The following is a 14,556-nucleotide window of genomic DNA, read 5'->3' as shown; positions in this document are numbered from 1 at the left end:
TTTTGTTGCTACTCTATAACTGTAATTTTGCTACTGTTATGAATCATAATGTAAATATCTTTTTGTTTTCCGTTGGTCTTAGGCGACCCCTGTGAAAGGGTCGTTCGACCTCCAGAGGGGTCGTGACCCACAGGTTGAGAACCACTGCTCTAAGCAGTTGTCTCTGGAGAGAAGAAATTGGGGGCTGATGGTTTAGAAGGGGATTTTTTTATTCCTGAGGAATTTGTCTTATAAAATGACATGGCTTTTTGTTTTTATAACTTTGACAATAATAAAACTTCAATTTAAGAAATTACTTCGAATTACAAAGATTAAAAAAACAAAAGCCCTGAAATCACATTGAAAAAAAAAAAGTGGAGATCACTTATGTGCACGTAACTATCCTACCTATTGGGTTGTCGGGGAAGTCATGATGGTATTTTTTCTATGTTTTTTGTTGCAAAATGCATCATGACGTTTCCAATAACCCAACAGATCCTAGGGAAATGCAAAAATGAATGCAGCTTTCTCTGAATTTAGTGAGAAGACACAGTCAGTGGATGGGCGTGGATCAATCATGTTAATAATAGTCACAGACCTAAGTGCTAACCCCAAAAGAGCAACACATTACTTCAGAAAGTTTCCCAGTTCTACGTGGATTAACCAAAGAGTAGGTGTTGATTTTAGTCTATGCGTATTTACCAGTTTTACTGACTTTTGGAGACTCCAATCAACCAACCTTCAGAGTAGGGCAAAATATTTGACATAAAGTGGGTGGTGCGGCTCACTTCAGTTTTTAGCAAACTACAGTGCCTGCATCTGAGGCCCTGAGGTTACCTTTCACAAAGGACCCATTTTTTAAAAAAAGTTCTAATAAATAAATAACATCATTCCTCTTTGGTAATTACAGTAAATTATTTACCTTTGGTACTCTTAGAAACATGCCATAGTGACATTAATTATTGAAACAATGAGTTATATCGCACAAAAAGGTATCACCGCTGTCATACAATATTGATCAGGCTGGAGTGTGCCAGCACACTGGGATTCCACGTCCCTTGGAGTCCTCCCCAACGCCTTTCCTCTCTCAACTCTGCCATTCACTGAAACTTTGTTGTAACACAAACGAACAAATGTGTAATGAACAAATACACTTCTTCAAAACAATGAGCTATGTGTGACAATATTTGTCCCTTTTTTTTTCCCATAGAGGTTTGCTTAGGTTAATGGGCAGAAATAACAATTTTAATGACCGAAATACAAAATACAAACAAAATGCTCTTCCTACAGTGAATCCATTTAAATAAAAGTCAGGCAATTCAACTGAACCTATGGTTTTTATAAAAAGAAAGTGAATTGGTAGTAGCTTCATTTTCCAAGCTACCTGTCTCCGAATACTTATTTCTATAGATTAGAGTTTACTACTTAAAACTGAAATGTGAAATTTGAACTGCTTACTAATTTTAATAAACAGTATGAATTTCAAAATGTTCTGATACGTTGTGTATGGCATCACAGTACCAATGAAAAGCATTTCCTTCATTTGGTTACTGAACAAACAGGCATTTAAAATGATAAATAGGACGCCACATATGATGATGGTTAAAAAGATGAACTAGAGTTGGCTCTTGAGTTGCCCACAGCAAGTAGGGGTGTTCCCAGGGTTTAATGGAAAAACTTGGCTTTGAAGTTGAGTCACAGACTTGGGTTTGCAAATTGCCTTTGCCACTTGTTAATGGAGAACACTTCTTTCCCACTACGTTTCCCAGTTTGGAAAGGAAACGCCCTTGTGTAACTGTGGGCCTCTCCCTTTATACTCCCTTTGGCCTTGAAATGTGGAGTGATTTATCCGAGTGGTAGATTCAGGAAAGGTAGCTGGGAAGGCTCTGCTCACATCCAATTTCCACTCTTAGGCCTGAGCGCTTGGCCGCAGAGGGCAGACGTCCTCCTCTGTGTACCTCAGTCTATCTCTGTGAGGGGCATGGCTGCCCAGGCCGGTGATGCCGGCCATTGGTTAGGTGGTCTGCAGTTCCACGGGTTCAGTTAGCAGGCCCCCTTAACTCAGGTACTAAGCCAGCCCTCAGCCCGGCCTCTATCAGGAATAAAGGAAATAGTTTACTTTTGACCTTCCCTTATCTTTATTTAGTGAAAACCCTGTTGGAGATGCCCCATATTACTTGCTGGTTTTGTGATCCTTAGCATGTTTCTTAACTTTTCCCAGTCTCAGTTTTCTCAGTTTCAAATTGAGGACTGGTTGATATGAAGATTAAATGAAAATATACATAAAAAACCTGGCACCAAGGCCAGCCGTTAGCCTGAAATTATAATGTCTCCTTATACCTATGAGTAGTAGTTTCTGCTTTTCAAGGGACTTTCATTTATATTAACTCCTTTGTTAAAATTTGATAATTTGTGGGGGGAAACAAAGCAGAAACAAAAATATTCCAGCGTCAGCACTGGTCCTTCACAGTTATACACACCTAATCAAAAGAGCACATTCAGTTACCAGAATGCATCTTAGGTCTTATTTATTGACTCAAAAACGTTTAAATTCCTAAGTTGACAGCAATATTACAACTGACTGTGTATCAACTCAATGGCAAGGACATTCCTAGGCCTTTCCATTCATTTGTTCTTTGAATCCTCAGAACTGAGTAGCCCTGGGAGGTAATATCATACCCATTTTACAGACGAGGAAACTGAAGTTCAGAGGCTTCGAATATTTGACAACACAACACTGCGTGGCTTTAGTAGAACAGTACATTAAGCAAAAATCCACACTGACTTAATAAGATCCTACACTTCCATGTCAAAAATGATATGAATAAGCACATCATTTTTCATCTTGGAAGTGATGTCAAGGATACTATTAAAATCAAAATGCACACTATTTAATAGAACCCAAAGCCTGACTAACGATGATATCACTGTCTCTAAGAGCTTAATACTTTCCAAAAATAGTTTCTCAGTAGCCTTATTCATCAGAGGAAAGAGGAGAGTAAGTACACACTGGCATTACAAATGAGGACACACCCAAATGCCCAGGTCTGAAAATAAATGTCCAGGCAGGCATGGCAGAAAAGAGGTGGGAGACAAGAAAATATTTACAAAGACAGAGAAATCTATTATAATGAACTCCAATATTACATAGTTCTCCAGGCTGCCGACTGTTAACCTGCAGTGTTGGATGACACCGGGTAAGACCCTTTTTTGTCAACTCTGCTGCCCCCAAGAGCCAGCAGAAGGTGGTCCTGCAGATTAACTGGTGGCCTTGACAGGACCAGGGTACGAGGAACCCATGTGGGTGTCAGTTCTCTTAGACAAAGAATAGATGACTTGGCTGTATCACTTCATAGCCCAAGTCAAAAAAACCTCACTGAACCTCCATTTCTGCATTAGGGTAGTGGGTAGATTGATAGTAACTGCCCAAGTTCACTGTGAGAATGGAATGATCCAAATAACATGAAAGTGAACAACTTTCTCATGATGAACATGCTTTACTCAGGTCTGACATATTTAATTTATTAGAGTGGCCCTGAGGCTTTGTGGCCAGCAGCAGAATGGGTTTCAACAGCCATCAGACATAATCTATTCTCAGCTCTACCACCTAATGTCACCTAATGGGACATTGAACAAGTGAAATGCTCCTCTCAACCCCAGTCTCTGTCTGTAAAGTGGTAATGGTAATACCTAATCCATCAGGTGGCTGAAAGCATGGAATGAGAACATCTATTTAATAAGATGCTGTGACAGATACTGCTCAAAGTATTACAATTATTGTGATCAACGGCAGACACTGAGTGAAAGAAATGGCAAAGTGCTACTGAAATAGACAGTAGGTCGGTTTGGACATCCAGCACAACTACTTGGAAATATTCTTTTAAGAAATGGATTACACCTTAAAAAAAGAAAGTCCAATTCATAATAAAAGAGAATAGTTACCAGAGGCTGAGGTAGGGGTGGAGGAAAAGGGGAGATACTGATCAAAGCTTTCAGTTATAAGATGAATAAATTTTAGAAACCTAATGTATAGCACAGTGTCTATTGTAAATAATAATGAATCATATACTTGAAATTTGCCAAGATAGATCTGCAGTGCTCTCACCACACACAAAATAAATGATAACTACTGGAGGTGATGGGTATGTAAATTAGTTTGGTTGTGGAAATCATTTCACAATGTAAACATAAATAGATATATCAAAAGATCATGTTCTACAACTTAAAAAATGGGTTCCAAAAAAGAAAACCTGATTGAAGTAGCAAAATAAAATAGAAACTAAAGGCTTAATAAAGCAGGTCTTTTTTTTTTTTTTCTCCCTAAAGTATTTCTTTTCTTAAAGTCAACTATTTCTTACCTCTAAAGACCTATTTGAGATTAGAATATAAACCATAACGAAGCTGGGTTCTTTGGGATTTCCAAACCTGATTGATTTCAAGATAATTTAGCTACCAACTTCAACAAAATAAGGTGAATCAAGGTCAGGGTGGAAGCTGAGAGTGTTAACACATCAACATCCAAGCCCAAGGTGTCTCAACTAACCAACGACCTTAAGTAAGTCACAACACCAACTTCTCGGCCTTAAAAAAAAGTCTGTAATCTCACTGACCAATCTGCCAGAGGTGTTGAATGGGTCACCTGAGTAATGCTGGCAAAGCACTTTGAAGAGAAAAAGCAGCATATTAAATATCACTGGTCAAAGGTGCTTATCTTCCAGGGGACTATCGCTAGCAAATCTTTAATCCCAGGCAGCTACCTTCTGCTACTATGCACATTTCTGAGAGTCCCTTAGAAATGAGCTTAAACGAAAGAAATACGAAGGTTAATCTGCTGATGTGGGAGAAGAGAGCTTGCGGGAGAGAGTGTGAGTGTGTGTGTGTGTGTGTGTGCGCGCGCGCGCGCGCGCGCGCGGCACAAGCATGTGTAATCAGGTTGAGAGGTAGAGGAGGAAAACTATTAGCATAACCAGACTTTTGAATTAGGCATTCTTCTCCTTTTCTCTGACTGAGATAATTGAAAATTGCCTAGGTGAAAAAATAAATATGCAATTTTTCCTGAAGAGCCCTTCAATATGCACATGACTTGCTAATATATCAGGTAGCACATAGCACAATATATGACAAAATATACATGAGCTCATCCTTAGTCTCAGAAAAGACCAAGTCTAACTGAAAGGACCTGGACTTCTAGGCTGAGAGGTAAATGAGAAGAGTTATGGGGTGGAAGATGCAACAGCTGCCTCCAGGTTAAGTGGAAGCTATAAAGAGGCCTCCGATATTGACTACAGAATTATCTCCACAGATACCATTCAAACAGCCGAGGCACTGTTTACACATTGCTTCAGTTAAACCTTCTAAATAGTCACTCTTTGAAGCCCTGCCACTTGTCCCCTTAGGTATAAGCCACCTGGGTAACTCTGGTCTGAAAAGGGAAGTCTGCACAATGAAGCGATCTAATCAGAGAGGGACAGAGGAGCACAGCTGCCCCATTCCTCTCTTCTGATTGAAGTACTGCCCCTGTATCAACAGGACTGACCGGAAATGTAAGGGGCTCATTCCTTAGGGCTCATTCCTTAGGGATCAATGGGCAAAGAGCGCCACTCTAAAAGTTTTTGCTTGGAAACACCCAAGTTTGTAGCTATTCTCTGAAAGCATAGCTCATTTTCTTTTTATTTTGTTAAAGTTAGTTTAGATCTAGAGAGAAAACATAAGAGAATCTCAAGGTTGAAGGCACTTTGAGAGGCTAGAAGACTTTGTATGCTGCCCTTAATATGTGGTTGTTCAAGCCGTGTTTGACCACCACCAACAGCAAGCATATTACTGAGACCATAAGCCCATAAACTGGCTTAAGACACCCCTCCAGGGCTAGGGGGAGACTGAGATTGACTGGTTTGTATAGCAGGAAAGACTGGGTGGTCCTAACTTCTGGAGTGGCTGAATCCAGCCAGGGCTCACAAGATGGCAGAGATAGTTTGTCTTCATGCTCCATCCCCAGCAGCTTTGGGTTAACATCATCTTTAGCTTAGCAACCCACCTAAGGCTGGACAAAGTCTCAAATTTGAGTCTCATTAGACTGGCTAAGGTTTTACATTTCACCCTAAAGTGATTATGGTAATCCAGAAAAAGGAAGGCTCTGAATGGCCAAGTTTTGGACCCAAACTTGGAGGAGAGGGAGGGATTCCAGCCTCCACTAAACTACACTGACAGAAATGGAAGTGGGTAGTGGTTTCACCATCAGATCCTGTGACTTCTACCTGAAGAAAGAAGAACAGTACCTGCAGGTAAAAACAATCCACACCCTAGGTGATTCCTGTTCTTCTCCAATCTTTGAATACCTACCAGAAATCATATTGAATTAAATGTTTCTGCCTCCAGTATCTATCCTTTGGTCTTACAACTACTTCTAGGGTCATTCAAAGGAAGTGTAACTAATTAGCCTGCAAAGTATTTTTAGACCACTATCAGGCCTTCTACCTCATACCCAAGTAAAGGTCAAATATTTCCATTCCTTTAAGGATGTCTTACATGTCATAATTTTTATCAGAAACATTTTCCCCATAATTTTCATAACTTGTTGCTGAATGAAGTTGTCAGTTCCTTTTAAAGCACATTAAATAAGAACTTATTATTAGAATGAGAAAGAAGCGTAATGAAGAACACATGGCTAAACATAATCTTTCCTGCTAAAAATGGATAAAGATGATGGTGCCACACCCATAGTAAGAATATTAACAAGTGTGAGATCCTGGAGGACGGAGAGTCAAGTCCTTGGGCTCTCTGCTGGCTTCCCTCCCTCACGCTGAGCGATGCAGATGTGCAGTGTAGTGGTGTGAAAAGGAGGCAACCAGGAGCCAGATGGCCAGTGACTCTGCCATTTACCAGCTGTGTCCCCTGGGAAGAATTACTTAGCTGTCAGTGCTTTAGTTTCTTCATCTTTTTAATGGAGCCAAGAAATTAGCTCATAGGGTTTTTGTGAAATGTAAATGAGTTAATATTGGTGCAACTCCTAGAATATAGCCTGCCACATAGCGGGAGCTCCAAATTGGCTGTTTTCACCACCATTACCATAAGCATCACCACCATATCTCCTGACACTTATGGTGTCTAATGAATAGTCCTCCATTGATGTAATGGGGATTGGCTGGCCTGGATCACACACAGCACTTACATAAACCACGCCAGGCAGTTGCTCTCAATGATTATGTCAGAAGAAATGAAGGAACCAGTCTATTATATTCATCTTAGACAACTGGGTTTCGGGGCTTCAGTTTAGCATCATCCCTTTTCTTTATTACCTCCTATTTGGAAAGGAATATTTCCAAGCACAGATGTTGCTCTAAGACAACCTGACACACACAAATCTGACCTTATGAAACAAATCCATGAGATGTTCACTGACCAATATACAAGATCCCAGCCAGAGTTGCTTTACATCAGTGGTTCCTAACTAGAGGTACATCCCAGAATCACATGGGACTTTAAAAAACACAGGTGCTCAGGCACCCAGTTAGGAGGTTCTGATTCTGTAGGCATCTTATTTTCTGAAGAGCCACTGATGATTCCAAAGTATGCCTCCCTATTAAGAACTCCCACTAGGAATCAATGGCTTTCAACTCTGGGTGCATTTAAAAATCCCACGTCCAGGCCCCTCTCAGGCCCACTGACTCAGGAACTGAGCAATCGTCTTCTTAAAAGTTCTCCAGGTGATTCTCAAGAGCATTCAGAACTGACAGTCACTGCCTTACATAAGATCTGACAAATGCAAGACATGATTTATTTACATATAATTGATTGCAAGGAAAAGGAAATCTGAAAAACTAGAGATTTCATGGATAGCCCAGTATCACAGTAAAAAAAAGAGCCCACTCTTGATTAAGTGGTTTACACACTACTCCTGATTACCGCCCAGCAGGGAATGGGGACTAGCTCTGGCCTCCACACCTGCCTTCAACCAGCACAAGTTCTCAGGAGCGTGGGGTAGCGGGCCTGTGTGAATTGTCCTGGGTCTCCACTGTTCTTGAATTGTGATTCTTGGGCAAAGCGATCAATCAGAAGCAGGACAATATAGAGGCAAGTAGGCTCTGTATGGGTGAGGCCTATTCTTGTGGCAAAACAGAAGCTTGCAGAGAGAGTTAATGTTCATTCATTTTTCTCGCCTGAACTGATCACAGAATCTTTAACTGGGCAATGACAGGGCACTTTTAAATCTGACAGTAATTTTTGGACTTAATTCTAATACAAAGTGTGTAAATGAGCTTCTAAATTAAATGCTTTTCATTAGTCTTGCACGGTGTAACGGGACTCTTCTTCTGAACGCCTCTTTTGAGGAATCAGCCTTTTCTCTATGACAAATGAGTCACTAGGGACTAAAAAGGTTAATACACCTCTTTCAGAATTTGTTTTTCCTTCCAAGTTTTTATTTTGAAGGTATTCATACAAATAAAAAAGTTGAAGAAAAGGTGTAAGGAATACCCATGTAAACTCCACCTAGATTTAACAATGAACATTTTGCCATATTGCATCTCTCTCTACCTGCCCTGGGCTTTTTTATTTTTATTTTTTCCCTGATCCATTAGAAATGAAATAGCTGACTTTATGATGACTTCATTCCTGACACTTCAACATGCACACCCCTGGAATAGAGGCAGTCCCCTGTATAGCTTCAATACTGTTATCACTATTGAGAAAATGAACAAGTTTCCTAACAGTATAGCCAGTACATTTTCAAATGCCCTGAGTTGTCCCTAAAATGTCTTTATGCCTTTCATATTTTTTTTCCAGTCTCTGGTGAATTTATCACGAGGTTGCGTGGCCAGGAATAAGGTTATATGCTCATTAATCATGCTCATTCCACAGGGAATGCTTGTCAGACCATGGGATTCGCTGTGGTCATTCAAGAAAGCAACTTCTTGTTTCTGTAGTGATCAACTTAAGATTTCTTTGCAAAGGTTTCAAGATGTACTAAGCTCTCCTTCCCTCTGACTGGTCTACAGGAGTGTTGTGACATCCACATTTTGAAATCGAAGTAGCAACAAACTGAACAAAAGATCAGTTTTACCTCAAAAGTTCTCTTTACCCTTTCTTTCTTTTCACAAATCCTTCATTTTGAGTAAATGTTGTCTCTCCTTTCTATCTGAGTAAGCAGGTCTTGGTAGGAGCTAACACGTAATGAATGATGTGAGAGCCCTCAGAAGCCTGTCTGTAGCCCTGTAGCATTTGTATTCTACTTTAAGGTTGATATTCAGAAATTGAGAGGTAGTGTAACTGTGGTGGTCACAGTGGTGGTGATGGTGGTGATGGTGATGATGGCTGTGGTGGTCCCCATTTCAGGTCCTTGCCCCAAAGCAAGTATATGTTCAGAAATATAGACCATCATTAGGTTCAATCAAGGACTTGCTATTCCATTATAGAACTAGGCACGTGTTTCATATAAGAGCAAAATGTCACTGATAATCAAGGAATCTCTTCTCACTGGCAATTTTATAAGTTTTATGGGATTTCTTTAGGGCACAGAGAATAATAGGCATTTTTCCACTATTATCAACATATCCACTAATAATATGTCATTTCTACTGGGAACATGAAGAGTTCAGGATTACCTGACGAGGACAGGGACCACAGCCAACCAAGCAGAGAGTTCCTCAGAACATTTCAACCCATATCTGGGCAACATCTTACGTCCAATAGCTTAGCTTCAATATTTGAGGCACATGATTTCTTTTGTGCTAACACCCACTTAAACCAGGACATGTGATGACACCTATTCCACAACAGATGCTTCTGCCTGACCAAACACTGAATAGCCACTGTACATAACCTGTGTAAGGCCTGCTTGCTAAGAATGTTCTAGAGAGTGTAAAGTAATACAATATGTGTTATAGGTCCTTGTGAAATATAATGTACATCTGTATGTCTGGAAATAAGCAACACCAGACATGTGGGCACTGTTCGCTGCTTAACTTCTAACGTGGTGATGATGTGACTATCATTTACTCGTCTGCTTCAATTTACCTTCACTGTGCTGTGAATAAGTCTAGCACGATTTCACCAATCATTTACGGGTTTAAATATTATAAGCTGCCTTCAAAAGTAGTTTCGTGGTCCAAACACTTTCATTCATTATCAACTCATGACTACAAATTTAAAACCAGGGATTATGTATATCTAGAATAAGGAACCATCTAGAGCCCATAAGTAGCAGGACTATGTTGTTGGGACTTCTTGTATTAAACTAATATCTATTCAACCACAATTACTGGAAGAAACAAATTCCACCAATACCAAATGAACCTATGAGAGATTCTGGTAGAAAGCAAGATAGTATCACATCTCGAGAAAGCCCATTACAGGCAGTTTTGAAAGTAAGGGATCAAAACATGACCAATCTAATCTTTAACTCCTTGCTAAAGACAATTGTAGCAAATTCCAACATGCATACATAATTTTTTTAGCATATTCAAACATTCACGTGAATATCAGCAAAGTTAGCTACCAATTATTAGCTAACCCTCTTTTTAAAAAAATTGAAATACATTTGACCTAGAAATGAGAAAGGTATCCATGCCTTTCCTAGGACTTTCTGAGTTTCTCTCTGTGAGATTTTAGGGACTCACCGGCAGAAGAGAGAGGGATAATTCTGTTTATGGTACAACTGATTTTTTCTTTAACCGGCAGTACAGGAAGATTTACAAATGCAAAATCAAACATGCAGAAATATAGTTTTTTTCATGGGACAAAGTGCTTGATTCAAATCTACAAGTCAAAGTTTAACAATCAAAGAATATTTTTAAAAGAATGCATACCTGCTCTTTGGATGGCACAAGGAGTTCTTCGATCATCATACTGTCCCGGGCATAGGAGCTTCTGTTCAAGGTGTACGACCTATCCGAACTGAAGGAGCGGAGGCTGTTGTATTTACAGTTAACCATTCAAGAGTGGTTGGTGACGATGAGATGAATAAAAGAAAATTAATGCATGCAACTTTAAGAGCAGGCAGGATGGCTAAAAATATCAACAAACGTTGTTCTTCAAAAGATATCGTCAAAAGTAAAATCCCTTATATTTGAGGAAGTTTCTTCAGCTCTAGACAATCTCACGATCAGATTTTGTTTAAAATTAGGCCAATCGGTGTTGAAGATGAAATGCATGAAAACTTTGGATGTTTCACTGACAGTAGAACCAACCTGACAATTGAGAAGCACCAGACGACTCTAGATAATCTGATCATTTGAGAGATTTTTTTTATGGTAGACTTTATATGTTAGGGTCCCCTCTCTTTCTGGTCCATATCTATCTAGCTTGCACTATTAAATAGAATTATGTCTGCTATAAATGGTTCTGCTTATACATCTTTGGGAACTAGATATGGGTTGAACTTATGAGAAATTTATAGTTGCTACTCATGGAAAACACCAAGAAGGAAGTAGTGTTCTTCTTCACCATCTTTCTGGCCTTGAAGAATTCAAATTCCATTTGTGGTTATTTTGTCTTTCCTTGCTCTACTTTTTTCTTCCTCTCTCCTACTCTACCCCTTTCCAGCCACTCTCAAATTTTTACCTAGCCCCTGAACTTCCCAGAGTGAAGCCCCCTTATGTCCTGACATGCCATCCATCACATTAACCTCTCAACTAAAAACCAATAGAGATGGGGCGGGGGAGGGTGGGCAAAATGGGTGGAGGTGGTCAAAAGGTACAAAATTCCAGTTATAAAAGAAATAAGTCCTGGGGATGTAATGTACAGCATGGTGACTACAGTTAATAGTATTGTATTGTGTATTTGAAAGTTGCTAAGAGAGATCTTAAAAGTTCATCACAAGAAAAAAACTGTAACTATGTGCAGTGATAGATGTTAACTAAACTTATTGTGATGACCATTTCGCAATATATATATATATTTCAAACCATTATGTTGTATACCTGAAATTAATATAATGTTATTTATCAATTATATCTCAATTGAAACAAAAAGCAATAGAGTACAGGACCCTGCTAACCCTGCACATATCACACGGGACATGCAGGCTGATGGGAACTACAGCTAATCTGAGCCTTGGCAGGACACCTTGTGATCATTCTGGAAGGCAGATGATGGAGGCTTGTGAGGAGCTGCTGCAGGCCACCTCCCTCTCGCCTCCCTAGCTCACCTGTCATGGTAGGCTGTCAGGAGGCAACTTTCATTGAGCAGCAGAACATAAAACCGCTTAGCTGCAGGCTAGAATTGGCTCCTCGGCAATGTGGCATCCCGCAGCTAGCATGGCAGACATACAGCCCTTTTTGTTTTGGTGTCATCTCTTTTGGTATGAGGCACAAGGACCATGGGAAGTTGGCATCTGTCACTGCCTATGTAGTAACAACCTGTCTGAATCTAAATTTGGCTGCTTGAATCTTACCCCTCGTCTCAGTCAGACTTTGGCCTTGGCCTTCCTTGTGTGTGCTTGACAGGGAAAACAGCCAGGAAGTAAATAAAGAATGATTCCTTGCTTTGCACAGAACGATTTCTTTTCCACTGTGGACTTCCTATATACAAAAGATTACTCCAAAGAGGGTATTTTTATATCGATAGATAGAGGCCCCTGAATTACAGGCATTATTCTAAGTGTCTACACAAATGGATAGGTACATTTTTCTGGGATCAGAGCCTTAGATTTCACCAGAATCCTAGGGGAATCTCTGACCCCAAAATAATCATTCTACAGACTCATTATTTAGTGTATTCAGCACATAATCACTAAGTGACTAATAGGAGCTAGTTGCAATATTAGAAACTGGATACAGGAGAAAAAACGCAAGCATTACCCGCACACAGAGGCGTTTACCTAGTAAGCCACATGACTGACTGCTTGCAGTCAGGCCTGCTGTGCCCAATCTTGTGACCCATACACAACTCTTCCTTTTTTTCCCCCTCTTCTACTTCAGTTGCAAACATTTCTTTCTGTTATTCCTGTTTCTAGCCCCTTTACCTTCTCTCAAATACAATATAAGCTTCCTAAAAGCAGGAATTCTCTTCCTATTCTCTAACTTAACACTGTCCAACAGAATTTTTCACGATGATGGACGTGTTCTAAATCTTGTAAATCTGCACTGCCCACTGGCCACATGTGGCTACTGAGCGCCTTGTGTGTGACTAGAGAGTGAAGAACTGAATTTTTAATCTTATTTGATTTTAACTAGCTTGAATATAAATAGCCATGTCACGAGGGGCTACCCGATTAGACAGTGCAACTTGTGAGTACTCAGACCAAGGTTCTATTTTGCCCCAGTGAGTGACATGCCTTGAGAGGCACTGAGAAGTTCCCCTCTGCATACGACAGTCCTTTCTTCAAGTTATGATTCCTAGGGTGCATATTAATATGGGTAGTATGTGAGAAGAGTTTTATGGTATACGTGGACTAATACCTAAAAGTTTTCAAAAGTAACTACATAATCATGGTAAATCCAGTTTCTAAATATATCTAAAATTTGTTGATATTTTTTAAACATCCTCTCTTTCTTTCCACATATATATGAGCGCCAACTACAAAACAGAGCCCAGAATTGGGAGCGATCAACGAAAAGGCCCAAAAATGTCTTCATTTTATATGTCTAACGTTCTTATGCCTGATTGTTCCAGACCAACTTACATTAGACAGATGGAACCAATTAAATCCATCAAGCTTCACTCTGAATCCTTAATACATCGAAGTAATTTCAGCTACTAAAATTAGACATTATTTGCATGGGGATCTGGAAAGCATTAAATTGTTTTTAACTAAGGTCAATTATATTATTTGTAGTCATCAATATACCCTAAGTGTTAAATACAGGAAGTGTTAGAAAACCACATGCCTCAGAATTCTAAAATTATAATCATGTACCTAGCACAACTCAAATAAAACAGCAAACAAACAGCCCTTCAGGAATTTTTCTTTTAAGTCCAGTGAAATTTCTCCAGTTCCTTCATGCACTATATAAACTTTGTTAAGGGAAAGAAACTCCTTAAGTATTCAATTTTGCATAAGTAACATTTCTTATCATACATCTAGTTACTTGCTCATTTTCTCCGAATCACAAAACTGATATTTTAAAGCTGAGCAGGAAAAAAAAAAAGCAAAAAAAAAAAAAAGCACATTGCAGCCCATCACAGCACATCACATCACAACGCTGAAGAAAATAAAAATGAGAAAACAAGTCAGGGAAGGGCAGAGGAACACTGTAAAAGTGCTGTTTTCTTACCTGATCTTGGGACTATTTTAAAGTATTTTTAGGAAAAAACACACACACACACACACAGAAGTAGAAAGAAAAAAAATCAGACAGGGAAAAAAGAAAAATAATGTTATGGTTGAATGAATTACACATTTAATGTATTCTTCCTCAAATGTTACACTCAGAATATCATGCTTGACAATATGCTAATATCTTAAAAATATATTGGCTTTATAGATTTTTTAAAAAATATTTGCCTCTGAGCATAACATGAGTTGCTAATGTAAAAAAAATGAATTAACATAGAGCAGCAACAAATAATAATAATGGTGTAATCAAAACCAGAAGTGTGAAAGCCTTAGAAGTGTCTTGGGAAAAAATTATGAGGCAATAT

At 39.3% G+C, this 14,556-nt stretch overlaps 1 protein-coding gene across 1 annotated transcript in view; it reads right to left on the bottom strand.

The window, feature by feature from the left end:
- The window catches only part of ANK3 (ankyrin 3), a 339,429-nt gene that overhangs the window by 82,107 nt on the left and 242,766 nt on the right, over positions 1–14,556 (bottom strand). Inside the window, exon 23 of the mRNA XM_019638372.1 lies at positions 10,782–10,884. Within this exon, the coding sequence (XP_019493917.1) occupies positions 10,782–10,884 (103 nt within the window). The remainder of the gene's footprint in view (positions 1–10,781; positions 10,885–14,556) is intronic.

This window comes from Hipposideros armiger, unplaced genomic scaffold (assembly GCF_001890085.2).
Source record: "Hipposideros armiger isolate ML-2016 unplaced genomic scaffold, ASM189008v1 scaffold_39, whole genome shotgun sequence".
NCBI classification, from domain to species: Eukaryota; Metazoa; Chordata; class Mammalia; order Chiroptera; family Hipposideridae; genus Hipposideros; species Hipposideros armiger.
The sequence above is the reverse complement of the archived record's forward strand: the minus strand, read 5'-3'. Positions and strand labels throughout refer to the sequence as shown.